This window comes from Falco rusticolus, chromosome 3 (genome assembly GCF_015220075.1).
Source record: "Falco rusticolus isolate bFalRus1 chromosome 3, bFalRus1.pri, whole genome shotgun sequence".
Classification (NCBI taxonomy): domain Eukaryota; kingdom Metazoa; phylum Chordata; class Aves; order Falconiformes; family Falconidae; genus Falco; species Falco rusticolus.
The window spans coordinates 42,466,122-42,491,234 of NC_051189.1; the positions used below are offsets into that span (position 1 = coordinate 42,466,122).

The 25,113-nt window shown below is 43.9% G+C and overlaps 1 protein-coding gene across 2 annotated transcripts; it reads right to left on the reverse strand.

Annotated features, from left to right (window-relative positions):
• Positions 1-1,056: 1,056 nt before the first annotated feature.
• VXN (vexin) lies at positions 1,057-20,395 on the reverse strand. 2 transcript variants are annotated; one of them, XM_037382102.1, is made up of 6 exons: positions 19,985-20,395; positions 16,911-16,966; positions 11,369-11,531; positions 7,108-7,169; positions 5,359-5,444; positions 1,057-4,346 (listed from the first exon to the last, which is right to left on the reverse strand). In XM_037382102.1, the coding sequence occupies exons 1-6, from the start codon at positions 20,049-20,051 to the stop codon at positions 4,160-4,162; spliced, it is 621 nt and encodes a 206-aa protein (XP_037237999.1). In that variant the 5' UTR covers positions 20,052-20,395; the 3' UTR covers positions 1,057-4,159. The 2 variants fall into 2 exon arrangements, with proteins under 2 accessions (XP_037237999.1, XP_037237998.1); XM_037382101.1 differs by having other exon boundaries at positions 16,911-17,065.
• Positions 20,396-25,113: the final 4,718 nt, after the last annotated feature.

Sequence of the window (25,113 nt, forward strand, 5' to 3'; positions counted from 1 at the left end):
AAAATGGTACAGTTATTTTTTTTTTAAACACTAGTTCACATTTTTCTGGCAGTGCGCTGGAGTCAGCCCAACATTGCTTTCTGTACGGTTTCATCTGGAAAATGTATTGCATATCCACATCCTCTTCCATACTCATGCTGATATTTTTAACGTATGACTAAAGGTCGGGTATTTGCAGATGAGTTCCTAGCAGAAGCCAGGTTGTTACCCCACGTCCTGGAAAAAATCTGTGCCAAATCCTGCGGTGTGGGCACTCACCAAGATGACACTCCCCGTGAGGATACACGCTCATTTTAAATGCAGACGCTGTCTGTAATGGAAGGACCAGAAATGTGGCACCTTTTCACCAGAGCTGCGTGGGGTATGGGCAGTGCTGTAGGCAGGGGGACAAGTCATCCTGTAACAGATGGGCTTGCCGAAGTCTGGGTTGGTGAAGGATGCCAACACCATATGTTCTCTTTCCTTGTGTCTTAAGGTCTTTCCCCTTGCAGTCCTGAGTCAGCTCCCCTAGCTTGGGCTCCTGCACCCCTGTGCGACCCACCTTGGGTTGGGCCATGGTTTAACATAGGGTCTCCAAGGACGGTGTTGTGTTTGAGGTAGGTTAAGTGACTGTTGTCAACTGGTAGGACAGATGATGGGGGAGCACTTGGCTTTATTCTCTACCAGAGCCTTAACCACCCTTGAGAAGTCTTTGTCTTGGTGCTCTTGCTTGATGGGAGGCAACCTGCTTACCTCCCAGGGCTGCAGTCAGACTAAATGTCATATCCATAACGCGCAACGCGCTTGAGGTCAGGTGTGCAATGTGTTGTCTAATGTCTAACTGCTGGCAGGGCCAAGGCTTTTCTCTGAGTATCTGGTAACAGACAATGATTCTAACACCCATAAAATATTGGAGCCACTCGCAAGCATACACTTCCAGGCTCTCCCTGTGGGAAGAAAAATTTGAGTTCTTTGCTGTCAGGTGTTCATATTCTTCAGTACCATAAAACTTGCCTTTACTTGCCACTGAATGCTTCCCAAAAGCTTTTAAGTCACTGAGACACATATGTTACCGCATGCTACTTGTTTCTTTTATTATTTTTTTTTTATGAATAGGACATATTTTATTTGAATCAGTAAAATAAGTATCTACTACAATACTAGAAATCTCCACAGCAGTTCCTGGAATAGAGAAATTAAATACGCTTCTTATAAATCTCTCTTCCTTTTGTAGATCCAAATTTTAAATTAAATAAATAAGAAAACCATAGATACACATTTAAAGATACAGTAGTTATTGGGTAGAAACATTAATCATCTCCTCTTCACCTCCATCTTCATACTGCTTAAAGCTATTAATTAACAAATACTACGATACAGCTTTCTCAACAGACAAAACTTGCTGCCCTGGACTGTTGTGTTGGGTGCTCTATGGGTCATGTTAGCTACAAGGGCAGGTACCACAAATGCTCACGGTCTTAACTACCCCAAATTCAGCAAATGGACTTTTCCCGGTGTCTGTTCATTTTCTTTATTTTTCCTTTATTTAGGGAATAAGACCAAAAAAGGGAACTGGTAATTACTATTCTCCCTACTCCTTGAGTGTACGCATTGCTGTGCAAGAGAGCAGTCCCACTGAGTTTGTTAGATTTACCTATATGCATAATAATAGCATGTGCCTACAAGGCTGAGGGTTCTGGCAGGGTTTCTATGGGCTGGGCGAGGGGGTGTAGTGTGGTTGGTGATACTTGTAAAAGATGTTTCAGGGAAGTCTTGGCCATGTCTCCAGCTTGGTTCAATCATGGAGGACCTGATGCTGGCAGGGTCACAGTGTCCAGACTATTACACAGGGCCAACGTGTCGGGCTCTAATTGAAAGGTGAGGTGGCCGCTGTGAGAAAACTGCTCTGGGCTGTTCAGGTGTGGAGCCTTCTGCGGGCACTGGCATTGCTCTTGCGTGCTGTGGCTGGCGACACATAGTCAATGCCGGGCCACCATCGCCGCTTCTCCTGGCCTTGCCAGTAGCTGGGGCCGTTCAGCATGTGGTTAACAAGGAGCTGTGTTCTCCTTCTTTCCCAGGAGGAAGAAAGAAAAGCAGGAAAGCAAATCATCCCCCTGTCAGGCTGCTGGGCCAGAGAAGGACTTTTGCCTTTGGTAAGGAAGAGGGAGAGTCTGTGTGATTTCTTTCTGCGAGGCTGTCCTCTGTGAGTTGTTGAGCACCTCTGAAGGAGAAGCCTGTGACTGAAGCAGTGACAGGCAGCTGAGTGTGAGGGCTGACAGAAGTATCTTATGAAGGTCTACTGCCTCTCTCCTTCTTGGCAGACTCCGGCTGTAGTAGAAAAGCCACAGTACCTTTAAAAATGAGAACTTCCATCCTACTGCATTCTCCAGCACATCCAGCCACACAGGTGTCCCCTGCTGCCCTCCTTGGAGCCACTGGGGGACATTTGCTCTGTAAAGCTACCGGGCTGCTGCAGATATTTTCCCATCCCATGGACTTCAGTTGCTCGTGTTGTCAAGCTGCGAAGCTTTGCTCTGTGCTGCTCTTACCTGCTTGCCCCAAAGCCAGAGGACCTGGCTGCTTCAGCAGCCTCTCCCTCCCGACCAGCTGGTACCCCGGTATTTCTGAGCTGGGGATCCCTGACTGGGGATAACTGCCTGAGCCCACAGCTCTGCAGGCTGTAATCCAAGGCTCCCGCAGCCCTGCACTGTATGACAAATTCAGAATATGCTTTTTTCTAAGTCCGGGTTGAAAATGATCTTAACACAAGCAGTGGATGAAGTCAGCAGCTGCCCCAAGTGCAGAAGTTGCCCAGGTGGTTGTAATAGAAGGGGAAGGAGCTGTAACTGCCATTATGCTGTGGATGCACCATTCAGGCTTTTGGTGGATTCACGGCTCTGGAGCCTCCCCGCCTTGGTGCTGTGGCACTGTGTATGATGGCATCTCAGTGCATGTTACTACACTGGCTGCAGGCAAGAAGGTTTCAGGTGGGTGCTTCTTTCCTCTGCCTCTGTCATAGAGTAAGATTTTATTTTTCATTTATGCTTTGGAGCACTGGCAGTTAGATTAGAGAAAATCCTCGTTACTATGAGCAACAGGAGATATGCTTCCTCCAATTTTATAAAGTTCTGTATTTAGGAAAACCAAAGTCTTTTATGATAACCAGGGGAGCACTCATATGAGGCAAGTACTGTTCATGGCTAGTATAATGTTGTCTGTAATGCTGGTGAAATCTTTTTTGTAAAACTTTTTTTTTGAAAGGAAAACCCAAGGGGCCATGACCAGCAATTTGTAAATTGAAAAAAAAAATCTTGAGAAATTTTTTTGAGCAAATTCCATTAAATCCATCTATTCATAATTCTATATGCAAATACCTTATTAGTTACCTAGTTGCACCATCTACGTATTTTCTTTCCTGCTAGTACTTTGTGTAGTTAGTGAAATATCCTGTACCACATGGGTAGGGAGTAAGTTGCTGACTACCACTTAACGTACAAACTCTTTCTATGGAAAAAAGTATCTCTTGAGGTTATCCAATTGCTCATCCGGCGGGACGCTGTGAAACACCAACTTGTCACGTAGCAAAGTTTGGTAAATGTGTGTTGGCAAACTTAGCCATTCTTTTAAATTTTTTGCATCTTTTACTCCTGTCCTAGAACATCAAAACTGAAGAAAAAAGATGTTTAGCTTATGTCATTCCACCAAGCATATCATAAGATGCGGCTTTTATCTCATGATATGAAAGGGGGAAGAGGACAAGCAGTGGCAGACAATGAGCAGACCCCTGGGATTTAATGGCACTCTGTAATCGATCTGTTGCCTTGCAGGAATACACAAACCTCCTGGCAGGCTTTTCTTGTTGCAAGTCTGAGCTGATTCAGACAGGATGTGTGAAATGGTGAATGGGCCAGCAGTAGTTTCAGCATCATTGAGTCGAGATGTAAATCTAGTGGGATACTTGGGATTTTAGTATATTGCAACAAAGAGAAGCCAGTGAGTTGCATCATGTTCACCATTTTTACCTTAGCCTTTCTCCTGCTGCTCTGAGGCAATGGCATCAAGTAATAAAAAGGTTATCGTATTCTTGAATGAGCTGTGCCGTGTTTGTTCCCTCATCGATCCTAGAGCACCTTGTCTTGGCTAAAGGACCTTCTGTCTTTCCAAGTGCTGCTGAGCCTTATCAGTCTGCTTCAAAGGCACTGTTTGTCGCCCCCAGGTACTCTGACTTCTTCTTGTGCTTCATCCACATCTTCCTCAGGAGGCTGGGCGTCCCACACAGGTTGCCTCCTGTCAGCGGTAGGGAAGCTTCTGCTCCCAGTGGCAGGTTCAGGTCATACTCTGCTGTCTTTCTCCAGTGCTGCCTGTGGCTAGCAAATAGAGCACAGATGCACAAAGCATTCAGCCCCACAGCCACTGAATACCAAGGGGTGCCTGGTTGTAAAGGTATGTCTGCGCCCATCCCAACCCTGGGACTGGCAAGTCTGGGATGAGCAGGGGCTGTGCAGGGCAGTGGGCTTGGATATGTGGCTGCCCCGGCTCCGCTCAGTGCCCCTTATTCCCTCATTATCAGAGGGAACACTCACACAAGGGGATGGGCTATATACAAGCGGGACCACTATTAAATGCATCGCTGCATCCTAAATGCAGTGTTTGCTACCAGACAAAGAAGCTGGCAGGTGGCCCAGGGACAAAGCTGGGCCCTTCCACCAAAGCCCTGGGGACCACACAGCAGTGCCCAGGCAGGGTGAGCTCCGCCTGGCCAAGGGGGCTGAGCTGGCTTATTCTGGATGAGGGGGATTTTTGTCTCTGTGCATGGAGTGTGAGGACACTGTGATGATGAATTTGTTGCTGTCCCTCAGTTGGCAATGGTGACATCTCAAATATCACCCAGATTCGTGTCTGGGAACTGCCTACTGATGAGTGCACTTGTACTATGGTCAAGCTGTTCCTTAATTACACTTAAAGACAATAAAGCATTTTTTAGAACAAAAAAAATATTACATTTTCTAAGCTGTCCTAGGGCAAATATTATAGACTTAGGGGGAAATGATTTAAATTTTGATTTTAGATGCTTTTTTCCCTAGTGATAAAGCAGAGTGGTAACTGGCACCAGGGCAGCCATATAAATGGCCATGGCTGAAAATATAATCAGCAAGTCCTTTAGATAATCTCTCCTTGCCTTTGGGAAGCAAGTTGCATGGCTTTACTGTAAATCACTGAGGTTTTACAGCTCCGATTCAGAGGAGATCTGCGGCTGAATGCTTCTTTGTGTTTCTGGTGAGAGTGTGACCTGTGGCGGATGTGCCCTGTCCCCTTCCCTGCTCAGCAGCACCCCATGCAGCCCCCCAGGCTTGGCTGGGGGGGTGGGAAGGGACTTACTTTTCCGTAGAAGTGCTGTCACTTGTCAGCGAGTCTGTGACAGTCACCGCTTTCACCGTGATATGGGCAACTGGTGATGGTGGAACCTGTGGGAGCAAAAAGCGTGTCATTAGAAAATGCTACTGATGAGTAGGGACCACAGGTTCATCTGAGGAAAGAGGCCAGTTTAGGAAAATCGATAAATACTGTAAATCTCTTAACAAGAGAAAGCGGGTTAAGGATTTGACTGCCCGACTCTTACCCACACAAATGCTGATTGCTCACATGAACAGTCTCCTGAGCTCAGCACAGGGCTTGTATGAGCAAGAATTACACCTCCCGTCAAAGGAGGGAGGCTTGCAGAACTTTTTATTCCCCAGTGTTTATGCCTAGCTCACCTAGGAGGTGAGGCACAGTGCTGACCGAGCAGCCTGCCTCTCGCAGCTCTTCACAGGCCACCTCTGCAGCTGGCTGGCAAGCAACCGTCCCAGCCATTGACATGCTCAGAAATATTTCCCTGTTCTGCTGGGTGCTGCTCTGCAGTGAGGGGGGGCTGGCTCATGCTCCAGTTCTGCCCTGGACCCACAACTGCCTAACCATTGACTTCCTCCTGGCTTTATTTGATTGTAAATTGCCCACCAGAACTGAGACACTTTTTCCCATAAACAGGCCACTGAGACTGGCATATCCTCCAAGATGGTAAGCTGAAGTGTGGGTTGCCCAGAAATAGAAAAAACGTCAAAAATTGTGATGTGCTTTTGTCATTTCAGGCAACAAACACACTTATTGATTTAACTGGCAGTACTGAAAAATTTCTTCATATTATTGTCACTACTATAACTGGTCTTAATCTGTCTAGGGCTATTTCCTGTGGGATTAATCTGAGACTGGGTACATTTAAGTGTGTTCTGCCAGTATCCCAAGACTTAAAGATGTTTGAAATTACTTTTGCAAGCATTCTTTGAAATTTAACTGGGTTAATTATTGGTAGGTGCAATTAGTTTAATTGTGCTGAATACCATTAATTTTTACCACCCTTCAATATTGTACAGTCATTTTTCTCAAGTGTAGCCCAGCTACCAGCCAGCAAGTACATTGCAGCCATTCAAAAGAGCATCTGAAGCCATAAAGTTTCTATAGCATGGTCTGATGTTGGTCAGAAACTTTTCAAAGGACTATTTTGTTTTAAAAGTCTGGTTTTCATAAAATGTAGAGACTGAAAATCGGGGTTTTTTTGTAAGAAAAAGACGAGAGGGAAAACATTTTAGTAAAGCTGAGTCATTTTTAACCAAAAAAAATTTGTCTGTCCATTATAGAATAAATTTTTGGGATCCATATGATGATTTTCCCATCAAGTCTTGATTGACATTTTTGATCTGATTATTATGTCAGGTTGGCATTCTGGAGAATATGAATTATTTCATGCTTGTTCACTTTGGAAAATATTTTTTTCCCAGTTTGTGAAATTCCCTGAGAAACAAGAGGCTAATTTCTCCCAGTTCTTGCAGATGGCTGAGCATCCAGAATGGGAGCCTGCCTGTTTCCATCCCACAACCATTCCTGGTTCCCTGAGGGGCAGCTGTCCCATGCCAGTCTCTGCTCTTAGCTGGGGATTCTCTGGTGTAAATCATGTCTCAAAGCCTTAACAAAGGCTGTTAAGTCTGCACGTACCGCAACGGACTGACATGCTGTTAATGTGGGACACGCTGACAGGTACTGGGTTTTAGGATGCATCAGACAGTAGTTGCTGGTCTTGCTGTATTTACTTACCAAAGATTTTCCATCCAACAGGTGATTACAGGACTTGGATGACTCTTGTTCAGTAATTCCCACTGCAAAGCATAAGAAACATGGCATTATTGGTAATCATCCCATTGGCACAGCTTGTATTAAAAGCCTCCTTTCATGCAGTTAAACCCAGATATGAACAGAACCCAGATTCAGGTGATAGTCCCACTAGATTTGATTATAGCCAAAAGTGCAGAAGTTTCTTTATTGATCATCTACTGTGATGTCAAAATAAGTGATTTTGGAATTACTTAAGTCATTCTGGAAAGTCACCCAGCTGCTAGCTCCTAGACTTTTCAAATGAGATGATGAACTGTCCTCAGCAGGCCAAGCTAAGGCTCCTTCCCCCTCTGTGAACACTCATGTGTATGTATATACAAAGAATGGTCCCATCTGCTGCTTCTCAGCAGAGGTTGGGTAATGCAGGTTTTGTGCATCTTGGAGTCCCCACTGCCAGGTTTCTCCTGCCTAGGAGATCATTCTCCTTTCTGGATTGCCCTCAGGAGTTATTCTTGCCTGGGCAGAGATGTGTGCTACATCCATGCCGTCACAGGAATGGATTTCAACCTTTCTGACTGCTTATGGCTGAGTGGTACCTCTCTCTGCTGTCCTCAAATCTGAAGATTACATTTTAGCTCCAAGTGAGCGCTCAGCCAATAACTTATCCATAGATAAATGCTCACTGACATTCTGCCAGTGGTGCTGAGGAAATAAATGATTGAGGGATGCCAGATTTTTTTCATGGAGCCAAATCCTCTCATTTGGCTTGGGAATGTGGAAATCTCTCTTTTTTTAACAAAAAATCTTTCTGTTTCTGGCTGTTTTCAATTGTTTGCTGTTTTTAAAAAGGATATTCAGGTAAGTGAAGAGCAAGGATCTACAGAAACACCAAGATTCACCAAGACAGAGGATAGAATATGATTCACAACTGCTGTGACCAATGCAATTTAAATAATGAAGCAAACATCAGAAATAGCCAAGGTGCTGCTTATAGTGCTGTCTCCAGCATGAGTTAGCAATCAGAACTGTCTTCTCCTTCTGGGGGCAATATCTGACCATGATAAATGCCTTAACCAGCCTCTCTCTTCCTGCTCCCTGCCCCCCCGCCAGTAATTCCATTAGGTATGTAACTGTATCACTCATGTGAAAGTTTAATTCAATTACCTCTTCTCATCTTGCTTATTAGGTACTAACAGTATTCAGCAAGTGGCTCCAGGCAGCAGTGCTTCAGCTAATGTCCATATTTTTTTGTTTGTTTGTTTTGTTTGCTCTTATACTGTCTGACTCTCCCTTTCGCCCTGTCTCTCTTCTTATTAGATACAGAAAATATTCTTTCTGACAAACTTTTAGCAAATTATCTAAGCAAAAGTAAGTCCTCATGGCTTCAGGTTCATAAGTGCTCCTCAGGACAGTTGTGAGTGGGTACAGTGTGAATTCCACTTCCAGAAGGTGCTATGGATGCCCAAGCCTGGGATAAAGGTTGCTCCACGCCTGTTATTCTGACTTGCCCTATGTTTCCAAGATGAGTGCTTGTACGAAAACTTGGTACAAAACTGAGTACTTCCTTCTGGGAGAATAAGTCCAACTGTTTCTTAATCTATCCATCCTGTGAAGCAAAGTACAGCTCTGAGTGCACTCAGGAGTTGCTGGTTGTGGCCTCCCTCTACACTTAATTGCCTTCCCACATGTGGAATGGGCTGTCTTTATGCTCTGATACAGCAATAAATGTGCTGATGGTTTCATCTGTGCCCTTGTTTACACATTTTTCACCTACTCTGGAAATTGAACTGTTCACTCTATCACCCATTTTCCAAGTTGTGCTTTACCAGATCTGAAGTCTCTTTAATATTCAACAGTACTTATCTGTGGAGCAAGCGTGGAAAACTCCACAGACTATTTACCAGTAAGAAAGTTGAAGGATGTTTTTAAGGGTTAAATTTATGTGGAGGCCACATTTGTACAGAGATTAACGAAAATAGATGGATCCATATCCATATATATATATATATATCATATATAATGAAAATATATATACATATATATAGCTCACTTCACATTACATTGTGCTGGCTCTCCAGCTGTTGAGAAACAGCTGTAAGAAACCTTTCTGGACTCTCTCATGGCACCCTGTTCTCTGTGTAGGTATTAGTACAGTGAAACCGGGTACCACAGCACATCATAAGAAAAAGCTATTTTTCTTTTCATAAAGATATTTGCAAGCACTTCTATTTTCTTCCCCTTAAAATGCTAAATCTGTAAAGTCAGACACTCAAAAATTATGAAACGCCAGAATTGGATCAAAGTTATCTCATCCCCTCCAAGGATCTAGACACTGAGATTCAGTCTCTAATTTGAGACCAGAAGCCATTTTTCCAGACTTTCTGCTTCACCCATACAGACAGTGTTGACTCAGAAAGCAGTAGTTCATCCTTGGCTTTTATTTCTCAGTGCACAGTCCTACACTTACTTTCCCCACCAGTGAATCCTCTGAGGACAGAACTATTAATATTTTCATGGTTTTTTGTGTGTTGCTGATCACTGTAGTCATCATCTGCACAAATTTTTACAAAAACAGCTGCATCACCTTCTAGAGGACAAGGAGTTACGCCAGGAAAACAGAGGTAGGTACTGAGACTAAAAGTTCCTGGGTTTTCTGGAGGCTTGAGCAGGACACAGCACTGTTTATAGTCAAAACACAGTTTTTAGTGCAGCAGCAACGGAGTGCTCCCGGGTGTCACAGTCAGAGGTGTGAAGCAGGCACCCAGAAAAGGGGGATACATTGGCCGTGTGAGGTGCCGAGCATCACTGAGCAGTCTGGTGGCAGTGATGGACAGATGCGAGGGACCTATTGCAGGAGATGCCCTGCTGCAATCTCTGAGCAGCTTCTGTGCTGGGGGGAACAGGGATCTGACAAACAGCCTCACCATGCTGCACAAGCTTGGGCAGCCCTGCAGTAGCTCTCTTGTCTTGTCCAGATGCTCCCGGTGAGTTTGTCTTGTCCTGCTCTCCTCGACCCCTCCTTCCACTCCTCAGTCAGTCCTTTTCATCTCTCTTTTGTTCTAATTCAAACTGAGTTCCTCCATCTTTCCCATTCAGCATCCCAGTTTCTTTGCCCACTTGCTTCCCTTTCTCCTACCACAAGAATTGTTTCCCTCTTTTCTGCTCTTCTTTTGGGGTTCCTATACCTTTTCTCCTGTTTGCACCTGTCATCCTTCACCTCTTGCTTCCCCTAACAGCAGAGACCAGCAGTCCCTCCTTTCTGCCCTGCTGGCTCTCTGCCACTCTTCACCCCACAGCCGGTCCCAGCCATTCCTCCTCCTCTCACCACTCCAGCCCTGTAGCCCCAGTTCTTTGTTCAGCCACACCTTGACTCTCGTCCTGGTTTGAGATCTTTCCATACAGTCCCAAGCTGAGTTTCTTCCTTCCCAGTTTCCCAGGTCCTGCTCTTGCCTGGTCCGTGCTCCTAATGGGATGGCTGATGTGCAGTGTGGCTGCAGACTGGTGGTGTGAAGAACACGCACCTGCATGGTAGTGTCTGCTTTACAGATTTAGCACCTTTTAACAGTTAGTTGTTCATGTCTCTACAAATCACGTGCCACATGGGATTTTTTCAAAGGCTTATGACGTTGACTGCATCTGGGTGGCTTTCAAGGGAAAGCAAAAGATGCATTTCTGATTAAAAGGCCACCCCTTGCCAAACTGCATGGCCCAGCTCCAGCTTCGACCTTCCAAACATAACACACCAGTGCTGAAGGAGCTGAATGACCAGTCTATTTATGTTTACTCATTTCCTTGGTTTTGCATTGGCAAACTCTGTTTTTCCTTCACGGGCTCTCACAAATATGCTGAACAATTTTTGGTTGAAAAAACAAAATCAGGTCTGTGGCTGACATCCAGAATCTAAAATTTCATCCCAAATAATTATGTTCTGGTAAGTTCTAAGCAACTGAACAGGGATCTTATATAATAAGATGACTCAGGCAAACTCAGTCATTTGCAATCTATCATCTTTAAAATATTGTCAGCCTTCAGAAGGGGAGCGTTTACGACTGAATAAAACGAGTTTATGACTGTGAATAAAGCGAGAGCTCTGCAATGCTGTGGTAATTATCTCATTAATTCCACCAGACATTTTAAGCATGGAAGTATCCTTCAGGAACATAACAAAGTGCAAACAGGAAGACTGCAATATCTAAAAATGCTCTGAAGCCACAAAGGAATAAAGCTGCTGCTGTGGACTTACCGTGCTGGGCAGCACCCTTGGCAGGGCAGGGTCCCCGCTGCTGGCTCTGCAGGCAGCCCAAGCCCTGCACCTCGTCTTCCCTGTACAGCACCTGGAGTAGGTCATCCTGGTGGGGCTGCAGCTTCTCTGTCCGGTGGGGCCGATGATCAGCTACGGCTACCACCTACAGGGAAGAGGCAAATCCATCCTGTTACACCCAGCCTTGGAGATTGGGTGGTCTGTCAAGGTCACGGGGGAGCAGCATGGTACTTGGGCTTCCCACTGCTTTACTTTACAAAATCCAAAGGGGATTTTGTTGGGTGGGGATTGTGGGATTTGTGGGGTTTGCTTTATTTGGCTCCTGCCTCCATGCATGAGATGTATAAAAGTATGGAAAAATAATGTGGCGTCCCTCCAGCACCTTTCTGTATTCTCCTTGGGAGACTGAAATGTGGTGCTTTTCAGGATCTACTGAATAGGCTATGCCTTTGAGACACCTCAAATTTGATTTCTTATTGTGTCGTATCTCGGGCAATCAGTTAAATTTACACAATGTGAATTACAAATGTTATTTCTTCATGGCTTCACCTGTCTTTTGGACTTAATTACATTTTATACCTGGTAAATGACTACAGAGGATACAGAGTGGTGAATAATTGTGCTCCTGGAGATTAGTTTTCACAAAGATTAGCTTGCACAACCAAAACTCACCGAGAGCTGCATCTTTGAACATTAGACCCGCTGTATCTCAGAGCCCCTGAAAATGAGTGTGAACAAAACCAAGTTCTTTTCTACATTGATCATGACTAAGCCACAGCACTCACTGCACTGCCACAGGCAGCTGGGGAGGCCAGAGCTAATGTGAGTTTAAAAAACACAGGGATAAGTTCCAAGCAGGTGGATCCATCAGGACTCTTATCCAGGATGATCCAGAAACAGTTTTCTCAAGAAGATTAAAGTCCTGACAGTAGGGAAAGCGTGTTTCATTCTTCGGTTTTTTATTCTTTCCTGAAGACTTGCTACTGTCGTACAGAGAACCTCCTTGACAGGGCAAAGATCCAAACCAGCAAGGAAACAAGACATGTAGCAACTATTTAGACTGTTTCCTATTAGACTTACTTATGTTGATCTTATACTGGAAGACCAGAAGAAAAGCTGTTATTTGCATCTAACTGATGACTGATAGTTGCCATCTGCATGTTTTATGTATAAATACAGTTATTTTGTCTCAATACTGAGACCAACAACTGACCAGCATGCTATTGGCATAGAAAAATCCTTAATTCCATCTATGGCTCTGCTTTCTAACATATGCTCAAGATAAAACAAGACTGCATTCAAGCATGTCCCCTCATGCAAGATTGTCCATTTTGTTTTAAGTAAGTTTTAATTGAGTTTGCCGTTAAGCTGCGATATTCTGTGTACGTGAATTTTTACACAGATATAAAAACACATGCAAACCAATGTTTTCCAAAACAGGGAAAAAGAAAAAACCCGACCTGACCACTTCTTACTTTTTTGACTCCATGTACCCTCATGAGTCTAGAGAAGGCTACATGACCCAGATTCTATTGACCAGCAGGACAAGGAGCACAAACTGCCCAACAGCAGGCAAAAATACTGCTGGAAAGGGCTGGTGAGGCAACCAAAGCCTAATCCAAAACCTAAGAGGGGTTTTCTCTTAGTTCTGTGGATTTTGGCACAGAGCCTAACACAGTCCCTGCTCTGTAAGCTACTTAGGGATGTGCCCAGTGTTAAGTTAAAGTCAAAGGGACTACCTGTGTCCTTGAAGACAAGCATGTGCTAAAGGAGGCTGCAGCTGGGGCCTGGCTCTACTGACCACGAATCTGGAGCTGCCAGACAGCTGAGCCTCAGCATCATGCTGGTGATTCAGAAACGAGGGTGATGCTGGTGGTGAGAGGCCTCCTGTGGCTGCTTAGGCAGTTGGCATTGGCTCTCACCCGGTTGCCCCTGGCCCAGTTCCAGGACCTCCCCATCCCTCTGCACCATCCTTACAGGCTGCAGGCTCCTGTGTCCACGTGTGCCCTGACCACCCGAACCTTGCAAGCTGCTTACCAGAGGCATTACCCACCATCACTGCAGTGGCATTGGTGGAGACACCTGTCTTCATTACAAACACAATGAGGCTGTGGCTGGCAGAGGTCTCTCATGACAGACCTTGGAGTCTGCCTAGCATGAACTGAGCTCTTCCAGCTTTCAAGGAATGCCACAAAGCTCAGCTTTTCCCACCAGCTCTGGAAATATGCTCAATGCTCTTGCTCACACTCAGTCTTCTTTGGTGTGTGACAGAAAATGTTGTCAGCTCTCAGCTACGGAGACACCTGAGTTCACTTCTTCTGCGTGGTGATGGAAAGAGCATTTTTGGTAAGTAAGATGCTGGCTGCAGTCGTCTCTAATCCTGAAAGTGGCTTATTTGATCAGTGTAAACCACCATGGACTTGAAACTTAACAACCTGTCTACGTGTGGCAAAGGATGAAATTTAGTTTGGGGAAAGGAAGCAGGATTTTTAACTCCATTAATAGCAGGAATTATTTAGGCACGTTGTCTGTGTTTTTGAGATTCCTTGTAACATGTTGTATCAGTAATGCCAAAACACCTGCAAGCAGCAAAATCTGTATAAACAAGTTACAGTGCCATTTTCCATTACAGCTGGAGACAATAGCACAGTCCTCATAGCACATCTTCAGTGAACATCTTTGTTTGCAACATTTGGCTGTAGCACACTTTTGGAGTTCCTTATCTCTTAATTCAAGATTTCACTGTGACTTTGGCTACCTCACCCATTACTGTAATATGTAAAGACTTATCTAGGTCAGGAAACTAAACCTGCTGTGGTGCAGTTTTGATGTAAACTGGAGCTGACATTTCTCTAGGGTACCTAGGGTAAGGCAGAAGGATCAGCTGGAAGTCACTTTTCTTTTCTAGACATACCAGGAAATTTAAATGTGTGTGAATGGCAGAGTCAGCCAAACTGTGCAGAATTAGTAAACTGCTCTCTAAAAAACTGTTTTAAGAACTTTTAAGTCCCTTGACCGGCTCAGACTGTTTGCAGGATGCCGACTGAATTCAGAGCTCAGCAGTCTCTTTTTTTGTGGACTTTGCTGTGCACGTGAGAGAAGAGGTCTGGCAGCCCCATGGCTGGAATTAGCTATGTGAAGCAGGGGGCACAGAGGACACAGGAGGGTTGCAGAGCAGCACAGAGGCTGTTCTAACAACCCTGCTCCTGGACCCCAAAATCCCACCACCAAACCAACAGCCAACCAGGAACGGTAACAGTTAAACGCCTGGCTTTGGATAAAACTTTGAAGCTTGAATACTTTAAGTATTTTTGCCACAAAAAAAAAAAAAAAAAAAAGGTCTGGCAGATGTCCATGTTGCTTGCTATTTTTTCCCTTGCTGAGTATTAAAGTTGTGCATCCACTGCAACCACCAGAGCAGAAGATGTCATGTTAGCTGAGGCATTTCTACAGCATTGACTGCAGGTGCAGAGGCAAAAGTGAAAAATAAATAATCATTCTGCTACTTTTCTGTGGGTCTAGAAATTGGCAATCACAACTTCCTCGCAGGCACATACGTTCCAGTACATGCAATTTATTGGAATGCTTGCACATGAGCTGTAAGAAGCTGCATCATACTGAAGAACGGGAATGCACAAGTCAGAAGAGTTGACTGCCAATTGCTTTGGTTTGAGAGCCTTGCTTGTTTTCTTAGCTGGAGCTGCAGACCACTCCTCAGCTGCTCCCACAGCTCATATGATGCTGCCTGCACCATGACTAAGGGTCAGTCAAAGGACATCTTTAACTGGGGTCAGGAAAGCCCCATAGGAAAAAAAAATAATCTAAAAATACAGCAACAGAACAGGGATTTTCGTATCGTATTTTCTTAAATTTTTATGAGCATAGTGCTACTACAGCAGTTGATCCAATCCAAATTAAATATTAGAGGCTTCTATTTAGCAGAAACTATGTATCTGCTGAGATTTGGAACATGATAACAGACATACTGTTGCCCTAGATTTTGATTAAAGCTAGCTGAAAATTTTCCAGCTGCATAGTTTGATGAGAAAATTCTGGTTAAAAATCTGGGCATTTTGTCAGAAAAGTATCTATTTTGTCAAAAAATTTGAGAAGTTATCTAAGCATTCTGTTTTATTAAATCAGAATAGTTCACTTTTGGTTTGGACTTTCCGGCTATTTTTATATTACATGTAAAGCAAAATATACCAAAGGCATAACAAATAAAAAAGGGGTATCTCAAAATAGCTTATTTGGAGTAACACTCCAGCACTCTAACTTCTGGCCTCATTTGGAATGAAGCATCATTTTGAAACCTCAGCCTGAGTTACAGGACAAAGATAGTCACAATTTGAGAAAATACACATATACACAGTTTCTACCCAGACATGACAGGTGTGTTATTGACCCTTCTTGGGGGATCACTTCAGGCATCCTGTGAAGTACTGGGATCCTGTGATCTGCTGTAATAACCAAGAGAGGTGATAGTAGTGAGTTTTTTTCCAGTGCATGGGTAAGTGCGGTAGGCAGAGGGGCCCTGCGGTGCTGTGGGGAGATCAGGAAATTAGGAATACAAAGAAGAGGCTATTTACAAATGAGGACTGGTCTGGGAAGTGGGACAGGGCATGGAAAAGGAAAGTCCATGGAGCAAAATATTTCAACAAGGTGCTAGAGAAAAGACAGGTCTGTAGTGAGAAGAAATACGTTGGCAGGAGAGTCTCAAAGCTTGTAAGAAGTGCTTTGATATGCACAAGAGAAAGAGGCCATCGTTCCTGCAAGTCGAAATGGCAATAAAAGGATCACGGAATGGGATATGAATGGGCCAAGTGGATTTAAGGAGGGAAAACTGGCTGTGAAGACAAGAAGCCTCACATCTGTGTGTCAAAGTGTCCGAACTCGGAAAACATTTTCTCAGAGCATGAAAATCCTTCAGTTATTTGAATGTGTATGGGGTACCACACCTGCAGGGAGTGGGTAAAGCTCCATGTGTGCCCTCTGTGCAGTGCACCAGTGGTGAATCGAGGCCAGGCAGGTACTGCTGGGATCGAGGGACAAGCATCCTCCTGTGGCTCTCTCAGAGCCATCTGTTTGAGTGGAGGTTACAGTCCACTGCTTGGTGTTCTTCTCCCAAATTCCCCTGGGGAGTGGGATACTGACTGCTTGATTAATGCATGTAGGTATTGATATGATTTGTTTACTTTTCATTCCTGCCTGTCCCTCTGGCACTGTTATTAAGGCTTGATGGGTAAGAATTATGTCTGCGATTCCCTCAGATGGCCCATGTTCATTTTGACTGGCTCTGCACAGCAAGACTGTGTAAGTTTCAAAGCACTTCTGTAAATAGACTGTAGCTTTACAGAAACTCCCCTTTCTGTTTCCTGCCCCACTCCCTGCATCAGACACCGATGAGCTTCTTTTCCCTGAAAGTTCTGCTTCCCATTTATCCACAGCATTTTTAAGAATAAGTGTAGCCAACTAGATTAAAAAAAAAAAAAAAGAGAGAGAGATAAAGGGAGATTTTTCTTACACTCTTTGTCAGGATGTGCTGCGTATTTTTGGCTCGTCTTCGGGCTGGACTACATGCTGTGAAAAGAAGGACAGGAACACGGTCAGGGTGCAGTGGAGATGGACAAGATGAGGTTACATATGCTTCTAAAATTCCTGTGAGATTGCATAGGGGCCCTGTGGGGACATGGGGAAGAAGAAAGGGTTTAAGGAGGATTCCAGCTGAAACAACCCAAAAGAAAAAGAAGTCCTTTTTAATGTCATCTCAGAGACCATGCTCTAGCTATACAATACAGACATCTGTGGGCACAGGGAAACAGCTGTCCCCAAGTTTGTGCACCTCTCCCATAGGCTTCCAGGAGGAATCATCCTTCTCCTTCCTTAGTTTTGACCTGACCTCTCAACTGCCCGTGTTTTAGAAGGAAAAGAGCTTCTCTTTCCATCCAGTCACCTTCAAACACGAGTAGTGTATACATTAACTTTGGAGATGCCTATCATTTTATTTAGGCAGGGACTTCTTCAATACATTCAAACTCCTTTGTGGCATCATTTCCCTCTTACTGCATGACGTCCAAACATTTGTACTAAACCTAGTCTTTCCTTTTCAATCCTCAAAATGATCCATTTGGTTCTTTAACTTGGGGCATTTTGCTTAAAGCCTATTTCTCAGTTGTTCCTTAGACCCACGAAGACACCAAAATCGCAGGCAAAACAGAATCACCAGTCACACAAGATGCCAGGACCATAAGCCAGGCTTTCCACTGGACTGAAAGGATTGTTTTTAGGTGAGGGTTGTTTTTGAAAAAGTGAAGATCATTTAAGTTGGACTTGAAAGTGCCCTGGAAGACTCTGATACACCCAGCCCTCCCTCTCATCATATTTTACTCCTTGCTCTTTAAAATTATTACCCTTCTCTGTGTTCAGGCCACAAGAGCTACAGGATTTAGCAGCCAGTGACAGAAACAGGCCTGCAAAAACCTGCCAAATTTGGAGAATGAACTCCAATTCTAAAGGCTGACCCTGAGGGCAAGGCACATGAATGGGGGTTTCCTATTCAGGCTCCATGTATAATCCAAAGGTTCTGAAGAGCCAGGAAGGTTTGTTATGGGATGATGGGTGATTTTTACTCTCCAGGTGAGCTTTCCTTTACATTTCTGGCATACATTCAACACCAGGAGTTGCAGTGCTTATTGCTGCTATGTATGAATGTTTGCAAAGTGTTTTGAAGCTGTGGAAACAGCTGGAGGTCATCCAAGGCTGCTCATTACTGCAGCCAAACTCCTCTTCTCTGATGGCAGGAATAATGAGTGACTGGGCTTTCCAGGGCTCTGGTACAAGCAGAGCTGGCAGTGGGACCCAAGTCACTCTTCCTAGACAGCTTGTGTTTGTCTAAAAGGCACCCCTTGATACCCCAGTGAGGATGTAAGTCCTGAGCATTAGTACTTACTAATTCCAAAAGGAAGTTTTGGCCTATGCTGTGCCCATAGTGAAACAGGACAGCAACACAGGAGGTCACCAGTCTTGTCCAGGGCCCCTGCCAGCGACCCGCTGCAGCACAGGGTACTTCCACACTGAACTCGTCACAAGTAAGTTATCCGCCTGAATAGAGCTTGAGAGCGTGCTAAGCTGTCAGTTTGATTACAGTCTGTTCTGCATGGCGTGATATCCTCTGGGATCCCTACTGCCTTCTCCTGCAGGTCATCTTTTATATTTTAAACCACAGTGAGTGTGGGATGAAAACCAGACAAACATAATGAAGGTGGGTTTTTTCCTAGGAATGTGTTGTAAGTTGCTTTTGAAGTTGCTGCAATCATCTTTTCTTCTGCAGTTTCTTTGTGTGAGGACTAAACTAATTGCTCACAAACAAAACACCCAAGCGCAGAAAAGTTTAGTGATGTAAGGAATTATCTTCTTGTCTGTATGGTATTTTAAGTATTTTACTGGACAGTGTGAGGAGCACAGTTTATACAGATTTCTACCAGAAGCAAGTACTGTTGTGCTCTTATTGGTACCCAGGCTGGTGCATAAGGAACAACACATAAATGTGCCTAACTAATACATTTGCATATTTTCAGAGTGTATACGATCCACTGTCCAACTCATTGCCAGAGCAAGTGGCAAATGGCTTACAGGGGCTGAAGAAAGGCAAGGCGTGAAAGGAAAGTCACAGCACCAGCAAACATGCAATTACTTGAATAGCCATTGAAAGAAGAGTGAATCATGGAGGAAGCCAGAAGTGACCCACTTGCACTGGAATACAATGGCAGCAATGCAAACAGTGGGGCTGCAGGGCTCTTCCTGCAAACATGATTTTCTGCAGGGAGTGGGAGCAGGAATGAAAGAATGAATGCTTGCAGATGATGCTTCTGGATTTGCCTGCGAAAGGATGTTTGTATGTACAGCCCAGCTTTTGGGCAACAAAACCAATTACAGTGATGGTTCACTTTGTCATTTCCACTTACGTTCTGAAATTAAGCAGCTGAGAGCTCATGCTCGCAGCTTGCAAGTAAAGATCTGATCTGGCCCCACAATTTGTTTTCCCTGCTTTTACCTGCTTTCTTGTTGCTGAAATAGGCAGCCATTGAGCTTAAACTAATTTGTTCAATCAAATGCAGACTGGGCTTTGTCCGGTTCTTACTCTTCATTACAAGCAATTAATGTTAATCATGCATTCATTTCCAGGGCATGGCTTTGGAAATGTTCCACTTACTGAGCCAGCAGACTTAAATTCAACATTCATGCAGTTCACCCACTTCATCTGAGCTGCTAACTGCTTGCACAACTTCATTTTCTTTTCTGTTACACAGAATAGCCACACAGTTGCAAGCTGTCACTTTAGCAATTACCTCATAGGTATATCAACACCGATTCCAGATCTCCCAGTTTTGCCAGTGCAAAGATTTTACACAGCCACAATGTCGAAGCACCTGCACGGATTAGCTCCAGAAACAAGCAGCGAGCACTGGACTGCGAGCAGAGCACTGCACAACACGGCAGAACAGATGAGCTGCTCTCTTCAAAGATTTCCCTGACGCTAAACACGCCATTCCGTTAAAAGACAACACCGTAGCAGTTTTTACAGTTTTATGTACTCACATTTGGATGAAATCACAGTGGTGAAAACTTCTAAATTTTCGTCGCTGCAGCTGTAAATCTGGTGCATTTTCCACCTCTCCCTACTGACTGCCTTTCAGCTTCATGCAACCGCTCTGAACTTCTGGTAAATAGGTTTCACTAATCCAATCTGGCTCTGTGATCATTGTCCAGATCTACAAAGGACAGACTGATGCTGTGATCTCATCTCATTCCATATTCTTCATTGCAACATTTTCTGCCCCCATCTGCCTTTCTATGAATAGTATTAATGCAAAGATTTAATTTAACTCAGAAGCATTTTATTTTACATCTCCTTTTCCCAGTTTGGAGAATCCTCTGCAATAAATGGCTAATAATTAAAGCCTGTTCTGTGCAGCCAATGTATAGGCAAATAAACATTTACACAAGTACTGCAAGAATTTTTAAAATAAGTTGACTTCATACTTTGTATACTTTAACACGTTCATTGTAAAAACTTGTTCCTCCCATATAATGAGGAGCTGATTCTAGGTGTATTAAGAAAAGCATTTGGTGCTTTACCTTTTAAGTTCATAAACTAGTATTTGAATCCTGGGCACTGCAGTGTGAGATTTCAAATGCAGATGACTAAAGAAGGGCACGTCAGGCAGACGTACATTGGTCTGTATGTCCCCTGCCCTTCAGTGGTTGCAGAGGGAGGGCAGGTGGCTCAGTCATCGATGGATTCCTATGTGACTCGATGGTTCTTGGGCCTAACTCTGTATTTATGCGCTTCAATAAAGGGTCTTCTTGCCAAAGCTTGTCATTCCTTCACGCTCCCATCAGAAATTGTTCCTTTCCACATCCATGAAAATCAGCCCCCTCAACTTCTGGTGACTTACCACTGCCAGGGACACCTAAGATACAAAATTTTGGCTTGCAGGCTCCAGCGACTGATGTAGCAGAAACACTTTCAAGTGTGAATAATGATATTAAATTGTATCAATGTAATGAATAGCCTTCATTACTAGCACGTGTGTGTCATTGACACAAAAACTAGTGCTGTCTTCTCCTATAGATGTCTGCCACCAACCGTCCCAGACGGAAAGTGCCAGCAAACACAGGCTGCCACTCTCATATTCATGTAACATTTCTTATTTGAAATAATAAATATTGGTTAAATACACAACCTGAGCCTGGAAGCATTTTGGTTGAGCAGAAAGTGTCAACTGTTTCAAGAAAGAAATGAGTGAAGAGTAGCTGGTATCACTTGTCACCTCCCAGGGCAGCCTCCTGCTGTCCAGGGGCACCAAAGCCATTGCGGGGCTGGGTGCATTGTCCCAGGAAACTGTGTCGTGTTGGAAACGGGTGGTGGGATGGCAATATAATCAAGCAAAAGTTCAATTAGTTTTTGATTTATTGCGCCACATGTTCTGCTTGTATGACTGATGTCATTAACATCAGGCTCGGCTGGCGTGTTCATCTGTCCCTGCCCGGCTCCCTCTGAAGGCACACACAGTCAACAGATGGGGAGCTGCGCGGGCGCGAATGCAATTGTTTATCCCCCTATTGTTGCTGTGTCAAGCAATCAAACCAAATCCATTACCCACCAAGAAAAAGATAGCGCACCGTCCATTCAGCAGTGAATGGAGCAGAGGCGGTTATGCAGGGAGGCTTTAAAGCTTTCAAAAGGATAAAAAAAAAAATAATGAAGAGCAACACTGAATAGTTGACAAAAAAAAAAAAGCTATAACAAATCTAACCCACCCTTTATTTCACCTTTGGATATTCAAAGTCCTGTGAGAAGAGGCACTTTTGGATCTGAGTCACTGATTTCTTAATTACAGGTATGACCTAAGGAAACTTCTAAATCATAGCTGGGGTTTAACATTAGAACAATTATTTGATGTTTCATCATGTCAAGGATGTGGAAACTGAAGTGAGACTCGAGAGCTGGTTACCGGCGGGCATTCACTGTGTTATAGGCTAGGTTTTGAGCAGGTAGGCTTTGAACATCATCTTTACAAGGCACATGATGCTCTGGGGATGAGTCACTCTGTGCAGAGAGGTGATAAAAGGCTCTCACATCACTTCCACACAGAAAAATAGGGCTCAGGAGGGCAAGTATAATATGCCTCATCTGGGAATGAAATTTCCCCTGTTCCTGAAAGGGAGTTTGCTGCTTCATTTTGCCCAGATCTTACAGGGCAGTCGAGTGCTATGAATGCCCAGGGGTTTGCAGGAAATATTAATGTGGCTTCAAGAGAAGGACTGCACATATCAGGCTACTTTTTTTCTGGCTGTCTGTAAGTTCTTTTGGACTAATGTTTTGGTTTACCTAGCTACAAAATATGAGTGATAATACCTCCCAAATACATGTACTACAAAGCTCACCCGTATGCAACCTGCTGAAGAATGGCAGGCAGTAAATTTGAACTTGAGGAAGATACTCTCCACGACATCCAGCCTAGGAACTGCTTGCAGAGCCACATCAAACCATTTCACATGGTATCTCCTCCTGGCTCACTACTGACCTAGCAAGAGTTCAGTTGGTGGTGGGAGCAGGAAACGAGTTATTGTTTCTAGAAGTCATTTTTTGTTCCCAAAATTACATAAAATATCTAGAAACTAGGCTCAATTTTTTCCTCGTGCTAAACACAATTAATAAGCTATTATTTTAATTCATGTGGTGCCACTGCAGCCATGAGAAAACCCCCAAAATTTTTTGTACCAGGGTGTATCCTTGACTGAAGACTCCCAACTGAACAGGTGGAATCCAAATTCCTTGCTGTGGGCTATGATAGCTGTTTCCCAAATACCTGAACTCCCAGTGTTGTCAGTAAAGGATCAAAATGTTTGCTGGTGCAAGAACTTGGCAACCAAAAGTGAACAGGGACAACTGAGGAGGAGGAGGACAACTCAGGACACAAGAACTGACATATGGTGTCTGACAAAACATCCCGATCTGTATGTCTGGGACAGGGAAAGTATTTGAATTTTGGGGAATGTGCGTGGAAAGGAGGAAAAGGAGGAGAAGGGGAAGAGATGTACGCCGAAGCTGAGGGAAAAACAACAGGTGACAAAAGCAGAAGGCTCAGCGAACCTTGTCAACATGGCAGAAAATCCCATAAACTGGCAAAATGTCTCTCTGGGGAGGTGGCAAGGATGCTTTTTCCACAGGCTAGATCTGTTTAGCCACATTTGGAAGAAAAAAATGTAGACATTTATCCTGTTTACCAAGTATGTCAGAGCTGGTAAACTTAAAAGGAATCAAATAAAAAAATTAGTTACAGTTACAAAACTGTAGTTAAAACTTCGAGTGATTTAAGATAAGTATCAGAAACCTCTAGACTTTATTTATCCTGGCCTTTTTAAACAAATGAATGCCTTTCCAGTGCAGCGTTCTTCCAGTGAAGTTGGTGGGAAACATCCCGGTACTCTCAGCATATGCCAGAGATATTGCCAAGGGATCCCCTGCCCTGCAGAGGACAGAGCTCTTCCCAAGGCAGGCCTCTGGCTTCTCCCTGGATCTTGTACCCTGTTGCGTAAGAGGTGAATCTAATCTGTACTGAGCCACTTGAGCCTATTTCTTACTGTTAGCTGGGCAATATGATAAGTATAAACCCCAGGTATTTTTGGAATAGGATTGTGAACCAGAGGCATGCACAGTTAGCCATTTAAAAATAAAATGGGATAAAACGGCACATGCATGCTGCAGACATTTACTCTAAAATACTTCTGTGTGATGCAATGCAAGCAGCATGTTTTTGTGGAAGAAAAATTGCTTTGTTTCATTTTAGGGACACAGAATTGCAACTGCCAATGACTGAAAGGGAAAATTAACGTAAAAAAAAGCAAAATATAAAGTGAGCTTCTTATACACAATCTGTTATTTGCCTCTAAATGAAATGAAGAGAGAGACAGATATGCTATCAACAAATTTGCCTTGTACTTATAGCAGTCTGCAAAACTAGTTGAAAATTAAAGTAGCACTGCACAAGCTGAAAGGTCTATGAATAACTGAAGAATTTTAAAAAGTAACATTTTAATTTGCGTCTGGCTGGAAGCTGCTGTAACAGATTTTACCCAAATGGGAATAAGATTGAGGCACCTAAAAACCATTCTGAACTTCAAATTCACTATAGGGGACCTGGAGAGAGGGATGCAAGAGTCGTGCAGTTTGGAAGGGCTAGTGCACAGAATACCAGCCAGACCTGGAAGCCAGGCTGAAGGCATCTCCTCACTAGTTACAGAAAGATACTGCAGGATCCTGAAAAAAAACCCAACAAGCCTGGTTGGCTCCTCTTAAAAAAAGTTACATACAGATAATTGGACATTTACAAATTTGCCCTAAGCTTGTAAAACACACTTGAGTAATTCCATACAATGATTAGCGAGAAACACAATGCCCAGCACTGCAAGGTTCAAGTCCCACAGACCTTGTGCCAGCAGCAGGGATTGCACTAAGCCAGCATTAAAGCTAGGGCCAGGCTGAGCACGTGGAGGCTTAACAAGCTTTCGTATACTGGTCATGTACTGGTAATCCACAGAAAGCATGAAAAATGTCAACAAAAGAGCAATATGCCCAAACTGGGCTGTGACAATAGCTTATTAAGATGCCAAACTTTAATTACATGTCCTTGATTTATTAATTTTTCAAGCAATTGATCAGTGAGGTCTTTATTCCCCTGATAAAGCACAATAATTTTTGGATGGGGCTTTTTCACTCCAAATTCTTTCTTTAAAACATTTTAAGATTATTTTGACTATTGGCTCCTGATATGAACCTAAAAAATTTTGGACAAACAAGCACATTGATTAAAGCTTGTCCTGTGGTTCCTGAATTTGTGCAGGGGTAGCCCTCTTGCTACAACTATATACTACGCCTCACACCACAGAGAAGAAAATCCACTGCTTGGGTAACCAGGCGCCAACTACTTAGGATTTCTTCCATGGATAAGTCTAAAGATGAGGCAACCTGAACTGTCACCTTACTTGTCTCTAGTGTGTCCTCACACAGCCATCAAGCTCCTTCTGCCGCGTGCAACACATGTGCAGGATGAAGGTCTTTGGAGGGTATCAGATGGCATTGCCTCCTCTGGCTTAAGTTCTGTGTGAAAATGAGATTAAATTTAAAACAAGGACCATCACTGGAACAGGCTGCCCAGGGA